This window comes from Tursiops truncatus, chromosome 20, assembly GCF_011762595.2.
Source record: "Tursiops truncatus isolate mTurTru1 chromosome 20, mTurTru1.mat.Y, whole genome shotgun sequence".
Taxonomy (NCBI): domain Eukaryota; kingdom Metazoa; phylum Chordata; class Mammalia; order Artiodactyla; family Delphinidae; genus Tursiops; species Tursiops truncatus.
In genome coordinates, this window is record NC_047053.1 from 10,715,872 (window position 1) to 10,737,338 (window position 21,467).

The 21,467-nt window shown below is 46.9% G+C and overlaps 1 protein-coding gene and 1 pseudogene across 5 annotated transcripts in view; both read right to left on the reverse strand.

Moving 5' to 3' along the window:
* Positions 1 to 652: 652 nt before the first annotated feature.
* Positions 653 to 21,467, reverse strand: part of KIAA0753 (KIAA0753 ortholog) — a 67,707-nt gene continuing 46,892 nt past the window's right edge. For 2 of the 5 annotated variants that reach the window (XM_073798476.1, XM_019926831.3), the window contains 3 exons: positions 19,416 to 19,536; positions 18,691 to 18,915; positions 7,665 to 9,185 (listed from right to left, as the gene is read on the reverse strand). In XM_073798476.1, coding sequence (XP_073654577.1) covers positions 9,068 to 9,185; positions 18,691 to 18,915; positions 19,416 to 19,536 — 464 coding nt within the window. In that variant the 3' untranslated portion in view covers positions 7,665 to 9,067. Of the gene's footprint in view, positions 2,755 to 6,238; positions 6,457 to 7,664; positions 9,186 to 18,690; positions 18,916 to 19,415; positions 19,537 to 21,467 lie in introns of those variants that run through there. The other 3 variants (XM_019926826.3, XR_002174731.3, XR_002174730.3) reach the window with 3 other exon arrangements.
* On the reverse strand, positions 9,056 to 18,680 carry LOC109548606 (small ribosomal subunit protein eS1 pseudogene; annotated as a pseudogene).

Sequence of the window (21,467 nt, forward strand, 5' to 3'; positions counted from 1 at the left end):
GCATCAAAAGGGAGCATGGCCTAAAAAAGTTAGAGGAAACACTGGTGGAGCTGATGAGCCCCTTTCACTATTGATTTCCTATCAGACCCGTCCCCGCTCTGCAGAAAAGGGGGTAATAAACCCTCCTCTGTCTACCTCAGAGTAAGAGGTTAGAAAATGCTTTGTGATGGGGGCACGGCTTGTACCTAGACGGCTTCGGAGAGAATTACAGGGGAAGAGGCCGGACCCCAGAATCATTCAGTTCAGGGCTCCTTAACCAGGCATCCGGGCCAGCCTGGATCTGGGGATTGCCAGCCCCCTGACATGGCACTGCAGGTGTGTGTGTGTGTGTGTGTGTACATGCACATATGTGTATGTGTGCATATAATGTGTGCGCGCGCATGTATATGTATGTACACGTGTTTGTGTGTGTACATGTGTGTGTGTGTGTGTGTGTGTGTGTGTGTGTGTGTGTTTTCTGAGGAAAGGGCCCATAGCTTTTTCCAGATTTTTAAAGGGATTTTTCCTGAAACAGCAAGAACTCCTATTTCGTCCATCCCTTTGTGCGGATGGGATACAGGCCCCCTGAGTTAGTGTGGGGAGTCTGGGGCATGTTCGTGTCTGACCTGTGAATGATTATGTGAGTTAATTAAAAGCATTGGCAGAGCTAAGCCCGCATCCCTGTGTCCTCCCACGGCAAGGTGGCCTTCTGCCACGCCTGCCACAGGTCACAGGGCTGCAGCAGTGCCCGACGCCTGGGTCTCAGGCCCCAGCGTGCCCTCTCCAGGCAAGGACGACAGGATCAACACTGACAGGAAGGCCGACACCCTGAGGCCCGGCCTAGATTGTCCTCGCAAAGACCCCACGGCTCGGCGGGCCCTGCATCTGTTCCAAACATGCCTGGGGTTTCTTTTTGACACTAAAGTAAATGTTGGCTGGAGAGCCACCTACGCGGCTGCCGGCTTCTCATTGGCGGGCCGGGAGGAAATTCTGCAGGTCTCTGAGGCTTGCCCAGACTCCTCCGTCACACGGAGCAGATATAAAATCCATTACCAAGAGCTAATAAAGGCGAGGAGACCAGGCTGAGGACAAGCCGAGGGTGCAGCGGGCCCGGGCGGGCGGGGCTCCGTGGGCTCCCCCTCTGCTGCGCAGCCTTCAATATTTGCCCCTCTTGCGGCACCTCCTTCGGATCCCCATTGTTCTCAGTTCAACAGTTTGGGCAGCGATTCTGTTTCTCATTCACTAGAAAAGCCCGTCCCTCCGGACCTCTCGGCACATTTATTGTGAGGCTGGAATTTATGACGGATTGGATTTCAGAGGAGGGATTGATTAAGTACAGATGGAGCACTTGGCAGGGGCCTGGGGCTCCCAGTAGACTCCCCCCATCTGGAAACAGAATAAAGATTAGGAAGCTTGAGCAAGGGGCAATCTGGGGCAAATCCTGCTTTCAAGGGCAGCGAGGGTGGACGCTCTCCCAGGGAAACTGCTTGTTTCTGTTCAAGGGCATCTTCTTGAAGCCGGACAAAAATTCTTTGTCGGCAGGAGTCGTGAGCTGCCAAGGCCACTCCTCACTGCCTCAGATGCACTCAGTCTCGGGCACACAGGCTCCCAGTGCAGGCGTCTCAGCTCTGGCTAAACCCCTCTAGCACCTTAGCCTAATCGCATTATATTCGCATATGCCCTTCCCTTTCGAGAGTTCGATCCTTGCCCTTGCTGTTCCCTCTGCCTGGAGGGGCCTTCCCCTAAGAGTTTCAATTTTCTTTCAAGGTCTCATTCAAATGCCACGTCCTCCATGAAGACCACCAGGATTGCAACCTTCGCTCAATAAAAATGAGTCACTCCTTTGAACGCACAACCATGCTCTGTTGCTTCCCTCTGTTTCACCTTAATTTTCATTCGCTTAACGAGGGTCTGTGCCTTACTTATCTCTGGATTTCCATAGATGTAGTAAACTTTGCATGACTGTTAATGAAAATTAAAATGTGTCTTGTGACCTAGTCTTAAGAAGACATGCTACTTTTTGTAGTGCACACTGGCAGACTCTCCAGCCTCAGGTAACGCAGCCTCTGTTTTCCTCTGGGAAGCTGCCGCTTCTCCATGTTCAGTCCATGTGGTTGGGATGCTGCTGATCCATCCTCTTTTCCAGATGCACATGTGACTAAGATCTGACCAATCAGAGCACAGGCATTAGGTCGGGGATGGGTCTGTTCCGTGGGTTGGGCCCATCAGACCAATGAGCAGTGACCCTGAAGCCTTCGTGGCACTCCTGGGAGAGAAGGGCTTCTCTCTGCTGAGGTTGCCAAGGGGAAAAATGTCCAGCTGGGGCCGCTGGGGCCCCGCATGACGCTATGTGGGGAGGGGCTACCTGAGAATGATGCCTTGAGGAGGCAAAGGAGGAAATTAGACCGGAGGGCGGGGACACTGGCTTTGCCACTGAGGCTGGCCTGCACAGGGCAGAGGCCTTTTGGGAACAGTGCTTGGCAGGTAGAGCAAAAGCCCAGGTACCGCCCAGGCGAGGGGTGTACCAGCATGTCCAATTCGGCACATGCTCCAGGCACAGGAGGCGAGGCCGCAGCTGTGGCTTCGGCTGCCTTCTGAGCGGATGCCCAGCCTCCGGCCGGCCGGAGGTTCTGGGGGAGGAGCCTGAGCGGCAGGCAGGATGCCAGGGCCCAGGGGGGTCCACGGCGGTACACTGGGAAGAGCCCAAATTTGTAAGCAGACCCAGAACCACTGTCTCGTTGGGAAAATCTCCTTCTCACTTGGCTTCAGTTTTATCTGGAAAACAGGTTAATAATCTCTATTTCAGTTTAGTGTGAGACTCAGATGAGATCGTGTACATAAAGCACCTACCTGGTCAGCACTCAAGCAGTGGACAATTATCATTACTCTGCGGGCTGAGCTCTGGGGAGGGGTCAGCCCCAGCAGGAGCGCAGGGGATGAGGGAGGCAGATGATGAAAACCGAGGCAGCAGCTCAGCTCTGGGCAGCGGGGACGCTGTGTCAGGAAGGTGGGAAACGCATCTTAGTCATCTTTGTAGGCCCCAAACTAAGCCTAGTGTCTGGCAGAGTGCAGGACCAGAGTGCAGGACCACTTACAGTTACATCTGCTAAGACTTTCTAGACCACCTAAGAATCATCTGCTTGAGAGAAAGACCAAATGGTGTTACAGAATGGAAAGGTCACTAGGTCTGAAGTCAAAAGATGCAGATTGAGTTTTGGTTCTGTCACTGTGTGTGCACATGACCTCTTCATTTCGGTAGACCTTATTTTTTTCATCTGCAAAACAAGGCTAGTGGACTTCCCTGGTGGCGCAGTGGTTAAGAATCCACCTGCCAATGCAGGGGACACGGGTTCGCGCCCTGGTCCGGGAAGATCCCACATGCCGCGGAGCAGCTAAGCCCGTGCGCCACAACTACTGAGCCTGCAAGCCACAACTACTGAGCCCGCGCGCCTAGAGCCCGTGCTCCACAACAAGAGAGGCCACCGCAATGAGAAACCTGTGCACCACAACAAAGAGTAGCCCCTGCTCTCTGCAACTAGAGAAAGCCCGCACGCAGCAAAGAAGACCCAACGCAGCCAAAAAACAAAACAACAACAACAAAAAAAACCAAGGCTAGTAATACTTCATCTGCCTGCCCCTTAAGGATGTGGTCCAGTTCAGAAGGTTCTGGTGGCACTGGGAGCCCTAGAGCAAAGCGTACAGGACCACTGTCCACGGTGCAGTTAGTCCCGTGGCCAAAAGGGACATCTCTCTGAGGCGGCCCAGCGGGATAAGCTGGAGGGGGAACCAGCTGTGTGGCTCAGGGCAGCCAAAGGAATGGCTAACTGTTGCCAAGTGTTTGGCTTCGAGGGCAAGGCAAGAAGAGACACAGGGCTGTAGGCAGGAAGAACACAACAAGAGCAAAGAGGCAAGGAGAGCACTTCAGAAAGAAGGCTGTGAGAACAGCCACAAGCATCCCCCTCCTAAGTCCTCAGTGACAAACCTAAGAGTGAACACTTGCTGAGCACTTACTATCCGCCAGGTGCTCTTCTCAATGTTTGCAAGGATTACTTCCCTTAATCCGTACAGTAACCCTGGGTGGATACTACTGTTATCCCCATTTCACAGATGAGGAAACTGAGGCATGGAGGTCCCAGGAGATTTTAACTCGTGGCTCACATTCTTAAGCAGTCCGTGTTACTGCTGGTACACAATGCAGGGTGGCTACAGTGACTGAAAGACAGAAGGGAATGTATTGAAAGGCATTTTGTGAATTGTAAAGTGCTGAGTAGATGTGGGATGGGGTTAAACCCCAAATATTCACTTAACCTCTCTCGGCCTCTCAGTAACTCTCCAAGAACTGTGTTGGACAATCATGGCTAAGGAGAACCATGTTTCCTCCTGGGCCTGGCCCTGGAGCTCGGTCTGTAGGGGCCATAAAGACAAGTGGCTGCACAGGTGCTGGTGGCCAGCCTCATCTCCCCAGCTCTCTGGACTCCCAGCCTCCCATGCCATCTCGAGGAATCATCTGCTGGGGGCCTCCCAGGTAATTCAGCCCAGGCTTAGGGAACCCTGGAGCTGTGGGGCAGATGGCAGAGCCCAAGTGTCCAGGATCTGATCACAGTGTGTCAAGAGCCGGACGCTGCTGGAATTCTCGCATTCCCAAATGGGATGCCGGGTGTGGATAGAGACAGAGCAAGCTTCTAGACACAGGCATGGCGCCCACAGTGGGAGGCCTTAGGCTGACCTCACCCCCACCCAAGGGAAGACAGAGGAACAGTGTGTGGATGGAAGATTCCAGGGAGACAACCAGAGCAGAAGGGAAATGCTTCTGGTCCAGGGAGGGGGCAGTGAGGGAGGCTGGGGAGGGGAGGGCGAGGCACAAGGTGCGAAGACACACCCAGAGGGGGTGCCGAGGGGCCCGGGGGAGGGGTGCAATGGAAGCAAAGGGAGACAGGGCCTGGGGAGGCAAAGGCTGTGACAGAGGGGCTCTGGGACAGGGTGACTTCTCTTGGATCCAGAGCAGAATGGGAGGGGAGCAGCCCCTCAGTCAGTCCCCGGGAGAGCTGGAGCTCAGAGAAGGGTAGGAGGCGCAGGCGTCTTACTCATTTCGTGGCGTCGGGACATGGAGTAGCCCAACCTCCGGACACCTGCTGGGGCATGCGGGTGGGGGATCTGATTCAGTGGGGGGAAGGATGGACTCAGCCACAAGAGAAGTCCCGCTGGGTGGATGGAAAGTCAGCCAGAGAAAAAGGTGAGAGGCAGCAGGTTTGGTTCAAGAAAAATCGATCAGGGTTACCAGGCAGATGGAGCACAGAAACAGTTAAGGGGACTCTAGGAAGAGCAGCAGATAAAGGGGGTTCATCAGAGAGGGTGGGGGCAACTTCGGGGCTCCCTGTTCCAGGCTGAGGGTCAGAGGCCACACTTGAGGCTCTGGGAAGACTGGGCAGAGCAGAGCAGGCCCAGTGTCACAGGAACAGGGCCCTGGGGAGGCTGGCAAGAGGGACCTAGAACCGGAGCCGCAAAGCAAAGAGGAGGCCTGGCCACACAGCCAGCCCAGAGTCATTATCAGAGCTGCGAGCCTGGTCAGGGTGGGACCCGCACTGACGGACGAGTCGACTGAGATCGCGTGGGCCTGACAGCCAGCCCAGGGCCGACATGGGATTCCCTGGGGCCCCGACCGAGGGAAGCCCTCAGGACGTCTGGTGGAAGCCCTTCCAGGCCAGCCCTCATTATTAGGTTCAACCAACTAATAAACAGATGAGAGGTCTCTGCTCTTGAGCCAGCAGAGGCGAATGGGAGAGGCCACTATTTAGGAAGATAGTGGTCACACCGCTGCCTTCCTGCTGCTTCTCATGAGCCCCCAGAACCGAGAGCTCTCCAGCCCGCTGGCCCTCCCAAAGGACGCTCCTGCGGTGGCCCGTGCGTGGTGAGCAGACACCCCTGATTTACAGGGTTTGCGGGGAATTCTCATCACTCCCTCAAGTTGCTAAAACACTCCCTCAGAAACATTCAAGAGTTAAGGAAACTTACATGGCACCACAGAGAAAACCGGAAGCTTTCCGACCGGGCTTAGAGCCCCTTCCTCTCCTCTGGGCCCTGGGGGCTTCGCTCCGACGCTCACTCTTGCCTTCCAGACCCACCAGTGCACAGTTCATGCCTCCTCCAGGCACTGCCTCTGGCTGCCCACTCCCTGCACACACACTCCCCTCGGTTTCAGGGAAGCAGGAACTGCGAGCAAAGGAAGAGAGGGAGGAGAGGCAGAAAGGATGCTACTCACCGCCTCCCCTCCGGCCCCCAGCACCAGCAGGCAGAGGGGAAAGGGACCCCGGCATCAAGGCAGTCATTGCTGCGGTCCCGCATCCACTCCTCTGCCCTCTGCCCGAGCCCTGGGCCCCCGCCAAGCCCACTCTGCAGCAGTTCTGGAAGTTCTGAGTTGGAATCCCCGATGCATCGGCACCTCGGAGATGGGATCTGCAGCTCCTCACAGGCGACATCCTACATCAGGTCACAAAAGATTAACAGAGATGTCTGTGGACTCTGCAGAGATGTGATAGAACCCCCATCGCAAACCAAAACCGACCCCAGGAAAAAGTGTGCCTTCCTTCTTTCATTAACTCAAAAGAATTTACTGAGCACTAACTACATGCTGGGCAGAGGCCTTGCCCTCAAGGAGCTGTACAGACTAGAGGCAAGCATGTAAACAGGTAAGACCCCCTAGGGCCAGAGCTGTGAAGCTGGACAGATCAGGAATTTCAGCATGTCCGTCCATTGGGACAGCCTATGTAACGCAGAAATACTACACTCATGCCTTTCTCTGTTTCTGAAAATAATGCATGAATAGGTCAGGAGAAAACTGGAGGGGATTAGAGAATAACCTATACGGGATCAGCCTTTGCTCATGAAGAACAAAAATTCTAGAGGTCTGGGATAACTGCAAGGCTATAAACAGGAAAATTTATATTTTAAGGATTCAACTTCCATTTTCAAATGAAAGTTTTTATTTCTTGCAATTTATTTTTGCATCTTTGGAGAATGCTTTGGACGAGGAGGTTCACTGTGGGCCAGGGCTATAAAGTAGACAGCAGACACGGAGGTAGGTGTAAGCCTCACCCACAGGAGCCAGAGACAGGGAGACCCAGCCGGTGGGAGGAGCAGGAGAGATACTGGAAAGATCTGCAAGCAAAGGAGTCTGGACCTGACTCTTCAGCGGACAGGAGGTGCTTAGGAAAGGACTGGTCCAGACAACAGCGTCTAAGACATGTTGAGCGGACACAGGAAGAGGCAGGAGGATGCACTTGAGTGAACTCTCAAAACTCTGACACCTATCTTTATGGGAGTAAGTGAATCCATGACCACGGTGCTGCTGAATACAGGCTTATGTGATCAAATTATCTCCCCATTCTGTGCCTCATTTGATTCATCTACAAAATGGGCGTATTAATGGTATCTACCACACACAGATATGAGGAGTAAGTACGTTGATACAGGGAAGGCATTTAGAGCTATGCCTGGTACATAGTATGTGCTCAATAAAATGTTAGCTTTTATTATCATTTATTTCTTTCTGGGGGTGGTGAGAGGTGGCAAATAATCCAGTACGCTCATATTAAACATAAAAGTATTCTCAGTGGTTTCTGTAAATCACATTTCACTTTGCCTGGAAAAAAAAAGGAGATGTAAATTTTTTCAAACCGACATGTACATACTTTAAAATATTGAGTTTATTTAAAAAATGAGCACAGTAAAAACTGCCACACAAATTATCAATAACAGACACTCCTATCAAGTGTACATATATAACTCCTCAAATAGAGGACCTTTAATTTCCCTTGAAGTCTTTTAAATTCTGAGTTTATATAAAATTAAGCAGGAAAACATTAACATTAAACAAAAATCAATTTTGCACAAGTAAGTGTGATCAAGCAGTTTAAATTATCACCTGAAATTCTTGTACTTCAGAGAAAAATCCCCGATGACAACACTATATGTGCTATAAAAGGATTCACATTATTCTGTGGGGTGTGTCTCACGCCACTCGTTCTCCACATTTCTTTCACCAAGCCCCAGGCAAAAAAGTGAGGGAAACTTTTTCGAGGCAGTGGCCTTATTTTATACACATTCCTTTTCTTTTTCTGAATCCAGAGTTTCTGAAAACACAGAGGCTTTTCTCTTGGTAAAATATGACTTATAAGACGTTCGAGGACCAAGCTATTGTGGTTCTTAAAGTTTCTTCCTTTCTTGGGGGAGACCCTGTGGTCTTCACGCTACCCAGATCTGTTTTCTCCTCCCACACAGGCTCCTTTTTGGTGTGGAAACATAGCAACTTGTGACCTCAGCAGAGAGGGGGGTGAGCTCTGTACCTCTGACCAGGCCCCAGAGAAGGCCGGCCTCTCCTGATGTCCTCAAACTTCCTCTGAATTCAGAGTTCTGTATATCAGAATATGTCAACCCACAGCGACAAAAGACTTGAGGAACTCAAATGTGAAGAAGCGCCTAGCAACTGAGAGTTAGAGAAATGTGTGTTTATCGTTGTACACAGATAACTGCTGGGTTCCCACTTTAATGATGGAGCAGTTTTGGCAGCATAACTAAGTCCTGTGCTCGACACAAGTCTGTAACCCGGCAGGACAGGTGTCCTGGTAGGAAACTGTCAAAGAAGCAAACACGAGCCAGGTGATGGGACCAGAGAGTAATTGCACTTGTGCTGGCATCAAGGCCACCCACAGATCAACAGCAACTTGAATCCCTGTGTGAAGACTTATCTGTTATCTTTCAAAACGCTCTGATCACCAAACTGAGCCAGTGTAATGAACATGGTATTTCAATGGGAAAATTATACATTCAGCAAATATTATACTGTCATAATTGATTCACGTTTCCTGGGCACTGATAAATATAACACAGTCCATCCTAGACTACCAGAACCATTGCTCTGACAATGAGAAGATGCAAAGTGAGGATGGCCTCACTGTCACTTCCTTCCTTTCAGTGGGAAGCACCTTCTGGGTCTGGATGGACAGCTGAGGAAAAAGATTTCCTGTGGCTAGTAGAAAGGGTGGTGCCGCCCCCTCACCAGTGACACTGGGGGCCCTGCCTTGGAGAGCCTTTATGTAGCCGCCTCCAAGAATTCTGAGGTGAACACGGCTTCTGCATAATCTTCACACACATCCTGGAATTCAGCAGCCACGGCCCCCAGAGCTTCATCTACAAGCTCTTCTGCAAAGCTGGAAGACAAACAACACAGCTAAAGGTACATACAGCCAAGTATGGGAGCCATTCTGTTACTCAGCTGAGGAACTTACCAAGTCACTTCTAAGATTTAAATGGAAACTCAAGAGGCCAAGAATAGCCAAGATAATTTTAAAGAAGAAAAACAAGGTGAGAAGCCTGGCTTTCCTAGACAGTAAAATGGTGGTGCTGAGATCCCAAAGTCAGGCTAGAGGGAGGGGCCTGTAATACACACGGGGCGGACCTCACCCTTGAGATGGTTGAAACCAGAGGTGACTGGAAACTAACTAGCTGCAACCCAGCCCCAATCCAGATCTCCCTCCTACAGCCACCCAACTGCCTGACAGAGGAAAAGGGTGTGGGCCTTCTCTGTGGGGCGGGGGGCAGGAAATTCCAGGTTCCTCTCAACACACACATACACACACACCCATACACACACACACTTTCCTGCCTCCAAACTGTTTGAGAGTAAGTTGCAGACTTGATATCCCTCAGGTACTTCTGGGTACATTTCCTAAAAACAAGGACATTCTCTTAAATAACCCTGACACAATTATAAAAATCTTAACATTAACACGGATACAATACTATTATCTAATCTTACCTACAGACCTTTTTCAAATTTTTGCCAACTGTCCAAAAAATGTCCTTTAAAAGAAAACATTTTCTAGTCCAGGATTCAATGCAGGATCACATGTTGCATTCAGTGGCCACATCTCTTTAGTCAATTTTCATCTAGAATCGTTCTTCAATCTGTCTTTCATGACCTGAACATTTTTTGAAGAGTAAAGGCTATTTTTTTGTTGTTTTAGAATGTCCCTCAATTTGGGTTTGTCAGGTTCAGGTTCTACATTTTGGGGACAAATGTCCAGAAGGGATACTGTGTCCCTCAATACAGCTATTTGTCTTACTATGATGAGTGCTAATTTCTATCACACAGTTACGCTGATGTCTGCCAGGTTTCTCCCTTGTAAAGTCACTATTTTCCCTTTGTAATTAATACTTATATTGCAGGGAGATACTTCGAGACTATGTAAATATCCTGTTTCTCATCAAACTTGCTGAATCAATTATTCCAGGGTTGCCAACACTGATCTTCTAATTCTGTCATTCCCAACTACATGGAAGAGCTTTCCCTTCTCTATTACTTATTTATGTATTTATATCGGCTTGGTCTTACACATTCTTATTTTATTCAACAGTTTGTAATCTGTTTCTATTATTACTTATTTTGATACTCAAAGTGTCCCAGATTGGCCAGTAGGAGCCCCTTCAAGCCAGCTCCCAGGTCCTCTTGACACGTTCCCATCATTCTTTGAACACTTCCTTTCTGCCACAAGATGATGTTTCAGCCTCATCTTACATTTTCCCAGCCCCAGTCTTGGAATCGGCTATTTCTCCAAGGAGCCCTGGTACCTTTTCATGGAGAAGAGTATTTAGAAACCAAAGTCTGGGTACTAAGTGTGCTCATTGCTACTAAGTGTGCCATCGCTTCTAGGCCCTCTCAGCAGATAGACTCGGACAGACAAACAGACACATAGACACACACCCCATGTCTATTTCTATATCTAACAAAAACCATAAATTCATAATACCTCCAATCCCACTTCAAAACAGGGGATTCATTCTAGCCTTCCCCCAGAAACCTGGCTCTCATTATTCACAATATACTTATTTATTTGATCAACCCTAAAATATAGAGAAAGTAGTTTTAGAATTGTTAACCCACGCTGCTGGGTAAAAGAAACCTACTTATTAGAATCTAATATGTGTTTACAGTCTTTTTGTCTTTAGCCAGAAGGTACAGAGTCAAAATACTGCATTCAAAAGTAACTCAGGGGCTTCCCTGGTGGCGCAGTGGTTGAGAGTCCGCCTGCTGATGCAGGGGACACGGGTTCGTGCCCCGGTCCGGGAAGATCCCACATGCTGCGGAGCGGCTGGGCCCGTGAGCCATGGCCGCTGAGCCTGCGCGTCGGAGCCTGCGCGTCGGAGCCTGTGCTCCGTAACAGGAGAGGCCACAACAGTGAGAGGCCCGCATACCGCAAAAAAAACAAAACAAACAAACAAAAAAAAGTAACTCAGACAAGGCCTTATCTGTATGTATCCCTTTAGTATGGTTATTTCTTGGAAATACAGTTAGTGTCATATTTCTTTTTGTATTCCAATTTAGGGTCAACCTTCACTGCCCGCCCCCATCCTTGATGACTTGGAGGGATGTACAGGAAACATTAACAGTTCCAAAAGTCAGAATTATACAAAAGAGGTAAACGAAGATAAGTGTCCTTCCCCTTCTCTCATCCCTTCTACCCCAATTCCTGTCCCAGTTTTATTTTGGCTAATCTGACAATCTTTCGTCTTTTAATTGGTGGGTATAGTTCTTTTTCACTTAATGTAATTCTGATATATTTGAGCTTCTACTACTAGAATACTACGTACTTTCTATTTGTCTATTTGTTCTCTCTTCTTTCTTTTCTTTTTTAGGATTTTGTGATTGTTTAAATTACATTCTTTCCTCACTATTAACTTGGATTTTAAACACTCTTACTATTCTTTTAGTGGCCACTCTAGATTACAATGAGCATCCTTGACTTAGAATCTAACATTAATTGATATTCTTACCATTTTCCCAGACAATGCAAGAACCTTACTAGAATATTAACTCTATTTATCCCCTTCCCAATTCATATGCTATTTTTGTCATGGATTTCAGATGTATATATACATACATACACACACCCATAAGACATCAGTTTTTTGTTTTATACAGTCAATATTCACTTACCTACATGTTGACTTTTTCTTAATTCATGCCTTCCCGTATTTCTGACTTTTCATCTGTGACTGTTTTTGCTCTGCCTGAAAAATACCCTTTTAATGCTTCCTATAGTGACGGTCTACTGGTAATAAATTTTCTCAGCTTTGTTTAGAACCTTCATTGCCTTCCGTCTTGAAACACATTTCACTGGGCTTAGATCCAGATTGGTAGCTTTCTCTTTTAGAACTTTAGAAAATACACCAGGTCATCCAGCTTCCATTGTTTCTGTTTCTCCTTTTTCCTTCCTCTGGCTGATTTTAAGATTCTCTCTTTGCCTTTCATTTTCCAGCAATACTGTGATATGCTACATATGGATTTCTTTTATTTTTCTTGCTTGGGGCATTTAGAGCTCCTTGAATCTAGGCCTGATGCCTTTTGTTATCTGGGGAAATTATCAGCCGTCCTCTCTATGGGTGTGGTTTCTGCCCCATTCTCCCTCTCTCCTCTCCTTCTGTGACTCCAGCCACATGGATATTAGACCTTGTCCCTTTACCCTCCACGTCCCTCATCCTCTCTTCTTTATTTTCATCTTTTTGTGTGTCTCCGTGCATCACACTGGATATTTTCTTCTGTGCTATGTCCCAAGTCTCTAATATTTTTTTCATAAATAAGATCTTTTATTTGTCACCATTAAAAGTCTGAATTTTCAGCAGATCCTTGGCTCATGTCCATCAGCTCGTTCAACTCGAGCACCTGCCTCGTCCCCAGTAGCTTTTCCAGAACAACTACCTTCACCAAGTAGCTCCATGAGTTTTCCCAATTCAAACTTGGGCTTCTTCAGCATTTTTACCTTTCTAACAATGACATCATGGAGCAGATAAACAGATTGGCAAGCCTTTTCTATGTCTTTTCCAATGCTGTCTGGAATCAATTTATTGACCACCTCTTTCAAGTCAGTTGTCTGCACCTCTCGGGTCATGATTTCCCTCATCTTCTTGCGGATCTGGCGGACCTGCTGGTGCTGGGCATAAAAGGTCTTCCGAATCTGACTGTTGCATTTTTTAGTAAAACCCACACAGAATAGATGAAGCAAATAACCATCAACGTGAGCTTCAATCATGGTCTGACATTTTTTTGACCATGGGAGCACATTTTGTCATGGGTAATATCCATGCCACAGAAATTAGTCAGGGAGTTTTTGCCCTGAACATCCTCAGTAATTAGCTTAAATTTTCTAAATGCAAACTCATCATTCTGCAGATCAGCAAGGCTCACTTCAAAAACACAACACTTGAGGCTGTCAGATGCGATTTTGGTTCCCTGAGTTCTCGTGTCTAGTGTTTTCCCAATATCTCTTACATTGAACATAGCTGGTGCTTCCACATCATAGCAATCTTTCTTAGAAAATGGGTCAACCACTTTCTTCTTGGCTCCCTTTTGGCCGCCTTTCATAAGACGCCTGTTCTTGCTGACGCCATGGTGCTGCTCAGAGAGCCAAAAGGCTCTAATCTTTTCTTTTGATGTGTCTAATTGGCTATTAAGCCCATCCAATGAGCTGCTCATTTCAGAATTTGTATTTTTCAGTTCTCGAACATCCACGTGGATTTAGTTCAGTTCCCCGTTCTCTGCTAAAATTCTAAAGTGTGTCCTTTATCTCTGTGCACATAGTAGGCACAGTTATTCCAATATCTGTGCCCAGTGGCTCTGATATGTGGAGCTGCTGTGGGTCTGGTTCTTGTTATTGTCATGTCTCTCTGTTGCCTGCCTTTTTTTTTTTTTTTACCATATACCAGACACTGAATTTGAAAATTGCAGAAATAATTTCAATCCTAAGATGATATTATAAATCTTCAGAGAAATGTTAAGTTTGCTTCTGCTCGGTGCCTGCGGGGCAACAATCTAGAATCACCTCAACGCAATCTCAGGAAGTGAGATGACGTGGAACCGAGTGGAGTCCTGAGAGGGCCTGCCGGCTTCCCGGTCACCCTTATTCCAGAGTGCCACCCTTCAGGGTCCCAATCAGAAACGAGGGAAGTTCATCAGGCCAGTTCCCCGCCCTTGGCAAGCCCTTAATTTCCACCTCTGTCCTCTGATCTGAAAAGGCCACTGAAAGTACCATTTATCTTCCTCCAGAACTGCCAATCCAGTGCCAGACAAGGGCTAACCTCCCTGGGTCTCTGTCTCCTCAGGATCCTGGCCCAGTTATTCTTCATTACCTAGTTAACTTCCTGGTGCCTTCAAGCATGTACGTTTTATTTTTAATCTAGCTTTTCTATTAACAGTTATCCTCAGTGGGAGAGGCGGTCCAAAATTACCAACTGTGTCATTACTAGAAGCAGAAGTGATTACTTTGTTTTTATGCTTGCTTTGCTTTCTATATTCCTATCACTAATTCATCCTCAAACTATGAGAAACACAAAGGTGCTCCCAATACATTCAAACACATGAGGTAATGTATCTGTTTTCTTCTTCTTTTTTAACCTTCCTCACGCTGGCTTCCCCTGCTGGAAACTACTCCTCCTGGAGCCCTCTGTCCTCCTGACTCCAATCTACACTAGCTGCCTTCTATGCTCACTGAAAAATTCTCTCAGAAATAGCTCTTCCCATTTTCTTGCAAGTTCCACGCTGGGGTCTTAAGTTTCCTAAATCCCGTCTTCCTCTTTCTCAATGTGCACCTTGTGCTGGTGGTACACACCTTCTGGTAGCTTACTGAGAAACAGTGCATGGGAACTACATTTTTGGACACTTTGCATACCTTAAACTGTCTTTATTCTACCCTTTTATTTAATCAATAATTTAGCTGAGCACAGAATTCTAGGGTAAATATGGGAGGCATGCTCTAATATCTTCTAGCAGGGTTGCTACTGACAACAATATGCCATTCTCATTTCTGATTATTTGAATGTGCCCAGTTTTAACTCTCTGGAACCTTCTGTCATCTTCTCCTTACATTGGGATGCCCACCTATCCTTTGCACAACAGCATGCCGTGATGTGTTCTGTTCTGTTTATTTATTCACTCACTCACTCACTCACAGTGGGCAACTGGCGAACCCTTTCAATCTAGAGACTAACAACCTTCTGGGGATTTTTCTATAGTATTTCCTCAATAATTTTCCATTCCTCCTTTTTCCCTGTTTTCACATTCTGGAACTCCTATTATGCAGATGTTTTCTCTGTTATAATAGCCTATGTAGCTTTCATGGTTTTCAGCAAATGTCTGGATCGCTTAGCAATCTGCTATATTCAAGACTGAGAGTTTCAACTAAGCCTCCTACTTTCTGACTCCCCTGGACCCACGCATCTAGTGCTCCTCATTCCTGAGTCTTACCAAGGTTCTTCTGCACAAATCAGCCAGGGTCTTGGCTCCACCCTCATCAGGCACTTGGCTCTCTCTGGTCTGCTAAGTCACTTACCATTTCTCTAACTGCTTTGTGGCTTTCAAAATTTTCTTGCTATTTCTTATTTGCTGTCATCTATGGTTTCATGCCTTTTATCTAGTCTTTCAGTGGCATAGAGTGGGCTAGGGATATAGGGAGTAGAGATAAATCATATGTTCAATCTGTCCTTTTCTTTTCTTTTCTTTTTTTTGCGATACGCGGGCCTTTCACTGTTGTGGCCTCTCCCGTTGCGGAGCACAGGCTCCGGACGCGCAGGCTCAGCGGCCATGGCTCACGGGCCCAGCCGCTCCGCGGCATGTGGGATCTTCCCGGACCGGGGCACGAACCTGTGTCCCCTGCATCGGCAGAAAACCCCCAACCACTGCGCCACCAGGGAAGCCCTCAATCTGACCTTTTCAACCAGAAGTCTCCTGATTTGTTTTTCAAACAAGGAACCTTTAAGAGTTTGCTTTCATTAAAAGCATTATCACCTGAAGCCTTCCCTTCCAGAATGACTCTTTTATTTACATCCAGTTTATATCACCTGCCCCATTTGACCACTGGAACAGTGCTTTTCTCGTGGAGGGAGGAGTGGAGATATTAAAAGAAGGAGAAAAACTCAGCTTACTTCTCCCTCACCCAGAGGCTATCAGATGAAGTCAACTGTCTTTGGATACTTTTTCAAGATTTGATCAATATACTTCTCATCTTTGGAACACTCAAATTAAGAAACAAAACAAGGGAGATCAAAAACAGAGCTAGAATATTTAGATGTGCTGTCACTTGAGGGTCAAGGACAGGAGAAGAGAACATCCGTGAAATTCAGGCGTATTTTAATAGATCTGACCTCAACATCTTAACCTATTAGTCCTTATAAACTGAGAGAGCTTTTCCCTACATCTACAAAACAACTATGAGCAAAATGTATCGTTAATCAAGTGGTAAGAACATACAAGGAACAGTCTATCTTCCTTAGCTTATTTTGGACTTCCCAAGATGCCAGTTAGCCTAACCAATCCAGACAGGTTCTGTGCAAACCAGTGAGTATGCTACAGGACTGCGTGTTAACACACGGAAGCGAGTCAAGTGTACCTACTCTCCTCTCCAGAAAATAAATGCGCGTCTCAACAGAACAAAGGGTCTCATATGCTTTGAAGGGTATGTATATTAAGAGAAGTCCCAGGACTTCAGGCCAAGCCTGAGAGATAGAACATAAGTGATCATCTCTGATCTCACCCAAAAGCCCACCAAAATAAAAGGAGATAAATGAACACAGAAATCTGCAAGGAGAAAAAGACAAAACTAGATGAGAAATGTCCAAGATTTTCGGAAGATAAAAAGCACATGGAAGAATCAAAATTGACTCAGCGGTACAGAGGAACAATACAGAGGAAGCCGACACCTTAGGGTACATAGAGGGAGACGCCAAGGAAAAGCAAGCTGATCTGTCTCACAAAACACGTCTCACAGAAAGACTCCGGAAGTAAGAGAACCAGGAACCATGAAAGTGGAATGAAGGATCCAGTAGGAAATGAACCAACTGGCTGAGAATCTGCAGAACAAGCAGTTAGACTGATGGGTCTCCACGTCTGCTCCTGGCAGCTACCTGACGATCCCTGCTTGACCCCCACAATAAAAGGAAGGTATATTCTTTGGAAAAAATAAACCAGTAATTTGGGGCTTTCCTGGTGGTGCAGTGGTTAAGAATCCGCTTGCCAATGCAGGGGACACGGGTTCGAGCCCTGGTCCGGGAAGATCCCACATGCCGCGGAGCGACTACGCCCGTGCACCACAACTACTGAGCCTGCGCTCTAGAGCTCGCGAGCCACAACTACTGAGCCCGTGAGCCACAACTACTGAAACCCGTGCGCCTAGAGTCCACGCTCCGCAACAAGAGAAGCCACCGCAATGAGAAGCCCACGCACCACAATGAAGAGTAGCCCCTGCTGGCCGCAACTAGAGAAAGCCCGTGTGCGGCAACGAAGACCCAACACAGCCAAAAATAAATAAATAAAGTAATAAACCAGTAATTTAAAACCCAGCCAAATCATCAATCAAGTATGAAGATAGACACCTTCAAACATTTTAAGTCTCAAGAAATGTCCTCTAATACACAAAGCAGTATAGGCTCCATCAGAGTAAGAGAATAAACCAAGAAAGAGGAGGACACGTGCAAACAGAAAACAAGGATCCTAACATGGGAGGGAGAATCGCATACTCAGCGTGGTTCCCAGGACCAGAACCACACTGCAGACCTAGAAAGCGGCTGGGCCAGACTGAGGCAGAAGGAAAGAGGGCCTCAGGAGAAAGAGTCGGGGTGGAGGCGAGAAACAGAGATTAATCAACATATCTGATCATGAGGAAAATTATGTTCAGACGTGTTGGCTAGTATGTGGGAAACGATAACAAATACATAAAAGAATAGGCAAATTAAAAAGAGGCAATTATTAACTCCTGGAATACATTTGAAACTTGTTCAAGAAAGAAATGTCATCATGGTATACTGCTTGGCTCAATGATGAAGATTATCTGCACGTATGTAATAAAGTGATGCTCATGAGGAATTTAAATTTGGGCTCCATTTTAAGAGAAGGAATTTACACACATCTTTCAATTAACTATTTACGTAAAAGAAGGCTACCCATTCTTCAAATATTTAGTAGCAGTGGGACTGTTTTCTGACTCCACAAAACTCCCCTTCTTAGGGGAGGCGACAGCCAGAAGGAGGAGGTTAAGTGTAGCAAAGGCTGTAGGCCTGCTGCTCCTACTGTAAGTTTTTTTTTTTTTTTTTTTTTTGCGGTACGCGGGCCTCTCACTGTTGTGGCCTCTCCCATTGTGGAGCACAGGCTCTGGACGCGCAGGCTCAGCGGCCATGGCCCACGGGCCCAGCCGCTCCGCAGCATGTGGGATCCTCCCGGACCGGGGCATGAACCCGTGTCCCCCAGCATCGGCAGGCGGACTCTCAACCACTGCCCACCAGGGAAGCCCCCTACTGTAAGTTTGTCCCGACCTTGAAGATTTCATGATCATAACTGTTTCCTGCCCAGTAATAATCTGTGTTCTCTGATGACACAGCCCTCAGTACCAGCAACAGGAAACCTGTCCTGTCTTGAATATTGTGCCTCTACCTAAGGAGGGGAGTCTGCAGAACGCTCCTTTGGATGCCATCAGCCATGCAGTTTTCCCATCTCCTCTCCCTGAAGAGAGGCATTTAGCAGAGAAAGCCTGTTCACTAGCCCCGAAGCAGCCACTGGAACTCCAGGGCGCAAAAGCACGGCCTGAGACCCTGGCCAGGCCTTTCTCCAGCCTTTCCGTAAGTTGACACGTGGCACCCAGTTCCTCAACAAAGCACAAACCTTCTACTGACCTTTCAGCTATCAGCCACGGGTTGAAGGAGCCCACAGCCTCGTGCGCAGTAACCCGGAGGTACTGCTCGAAGCGGCGGCAGTAGTCACCAATGCTGCGCCGCATGCCCCGCGGGACAAAGAGAGCAGCTCGGCCTTCCTTCTGCTGAGCATCTTCTGAAAGGGAGAGAAGGGGATTCTCTCTTTTTTCCGGTCTCTCCTCTGTTCCCACACTTTCATCTAGGGAACTGAGAGCAAATAAAAATGATGAGAGCATTCAAAATCATCTGCAAGCGAGGGTAAACTGTTAATTCACCCTGATGGTTTGACAACCAAAGGTTTACCTCCATTTCCCTTCCTCACACTGAACAAAACGCAACATCTTATCACCACTCATTGTTTCTCCTTTACACCGGACTAACCCTCCACACAGGAGGAACATGTGTCCCACGGACAAAAGAATTCTTAAAGCAGATCTTGCAGTAATTACCTGCACAATCACCTGTGCCAGTGTGATGCTTTCAATCGTAAAAACCAGCTAAACGTTACTGAAAGGATCCTTAAGATGCAACACACTCAATGCCCATCTTATAAGCACTACTATTTTACTGGGCCATCTTGGAGTTTGTCAAGATCTTGGTCAAAAGGAGAATCTCTCTCTGTCTTGTGGTAATTGAAGGAATGTGAAATCTAACAACATCAAAGGCAACCAACTACAATGAAATCTTACAGTCTCGTTACCACTTACGTGCCATTGCAGGGCCTTTCTAACACGATGTTCACATCTGGGTCTTTGCGAGCTGCTGTCTTTGTGATCCTGATTGGATGAGGAGAAAGACGCCTTTCACTTACTGCTGGGATTTTTTGGTCTAGAAAAGGAGAAGCATAAAATGACTGCATATAAAGAAATGCTGGTGTATATATCAGAGCTGTCTTGGTGGCCAATAACCTGTGAGGAAGTCATGGGCACATCTCTTAAGCATAAAGGTTGCATTAGCAGTACAAAGGGAAAAAAGTGCCCTTGTTTTAAATGAAAAGGGGAATTTAGAAGTCCCCAAGAGGGACTTCCGTGGTGGTCCAGTGGTTGAGGATCTGTCTTACAATACAGGGGACACCAGTTCGATCCCTAGTCGGGGAACTAAGATCCCACATGCTGCGGGGCAATTCAGCCTGTGCGCCACAAGTGCAGAGCCTGCACACCACAACTGGAGAGCCCGAGCGCCGCAACTACTGAGCCTGTGTGCTCGGGAGCTCACGCGCCACAACTAGAGAGCCCACGCGCCACAACTGGAGAGAAGCTTGCACACCGCAGCGAGGAGCCCACGTGCTGCAACAGAAGATCCCGCACGCCGCAACTAAGACCCGATACAGCCAAAAAATAAATAAATAAATAATATTAAGGGGACTGTCGTTAAAAAATAAAAAAATAAAAGTTACCAAGAAACAAACCAATGAGGAGTCAGTTTTAAGAAATAAAGAACTTGTTTAAAAGCTGCTGTCAGCTCTTTGGAAGACTCTTTGAAGAAGTCTGTGCAAAGCCAGGTTCCATTAGGATCCAGCCCCCATTCCGAGGAGTCTTAAGCAGTTGGGTTTGTTTTTTAACCTTTAAATGATTTGATTGCTGGAGAAGGAAAAAAACCATTCACACCTGAACACTTAATTAGCTGATTTGTCTCTGGGCTTCGTTGGAAAAATCTGCATGATGATAGTCAAAACATTTAACTTATTAACTATACCTTGCAGGCTTGACCGCTCTTTTGAGTTTTGGATTACTTATCATTTTAAATGCATTTCAAATGTAGAATCCCACTACTGGCACACACCCAGAGAAAATCATAATTCAAAAAGACACATGCACCCCAATGTTCATTGCAGCACTATTGACAATAGCCAGGTCATGGAAGCAACCTAAATGCCCATCAACAGATGAATGGATAAAGAAGATGTGGTACATATATACAATGGAATATTACTCAGCCATAAAAAGGAATGAAATTGGGTCATTTGTAGAGATGTGTATGGACCTAGAGACTGTCATACAGACTGAAGTAAGTCAGAAAGAGAAAAACAAATATCGTATATTAACGCATTTATGTGGAATCTAGAAAAATGGTACAGACGAACCGGTTTGCAAGGCAGAAATAGAGACACAGATGTAGAGAACAAACATATGGACACCAAAGGGGGAAAGCAGGGTGGGGGGGATGAATTGTGAGATTGGGATTGACATATATATACTAATATGTATAAAATAGATAACTAATTTAAAAATGTAGAATCTGACTCACATATTTATATGCTTATGATTTTTTATGCTCAGAAATACTGCAAAAGTCAGTTTTTGTAAAAATATTACTGAGAAGGGCTTCCCTGGTGGTGCAGTGGTTGAGAATCTGCCTGCTAATGCAGGGGACACGGGTTCAAGCCCTGGTTTGGGAGGATCCCACATGCTGCAGAGCAACTAGGCCCATGAGCCACAGCTACTGAGCCTACGCGTCTGGAGCCTGTGCTCCGCAACAACAGAGGCTGTGATTGTGAGAGGCCCGTGCACCGTGATGAAGAGTGGCCCCCACTTGCCACAACTAGAGAAAGCCCTTGCACAGAAATGAAGATCCAACACAGCAAAAATAAATTAATTAATAAACTCCTACCCCCAACATCTAAAAAATAAAAGAATATTAGAAAATATTACTGAGAGTACAATCAATTTTCAATTGATTTCAGAAAAGAGAAGATAAGAGATATAGGTTCGACACTGCACAATTCAAAAATCACTTTAAATTTGGTTTTTGTGATGCAA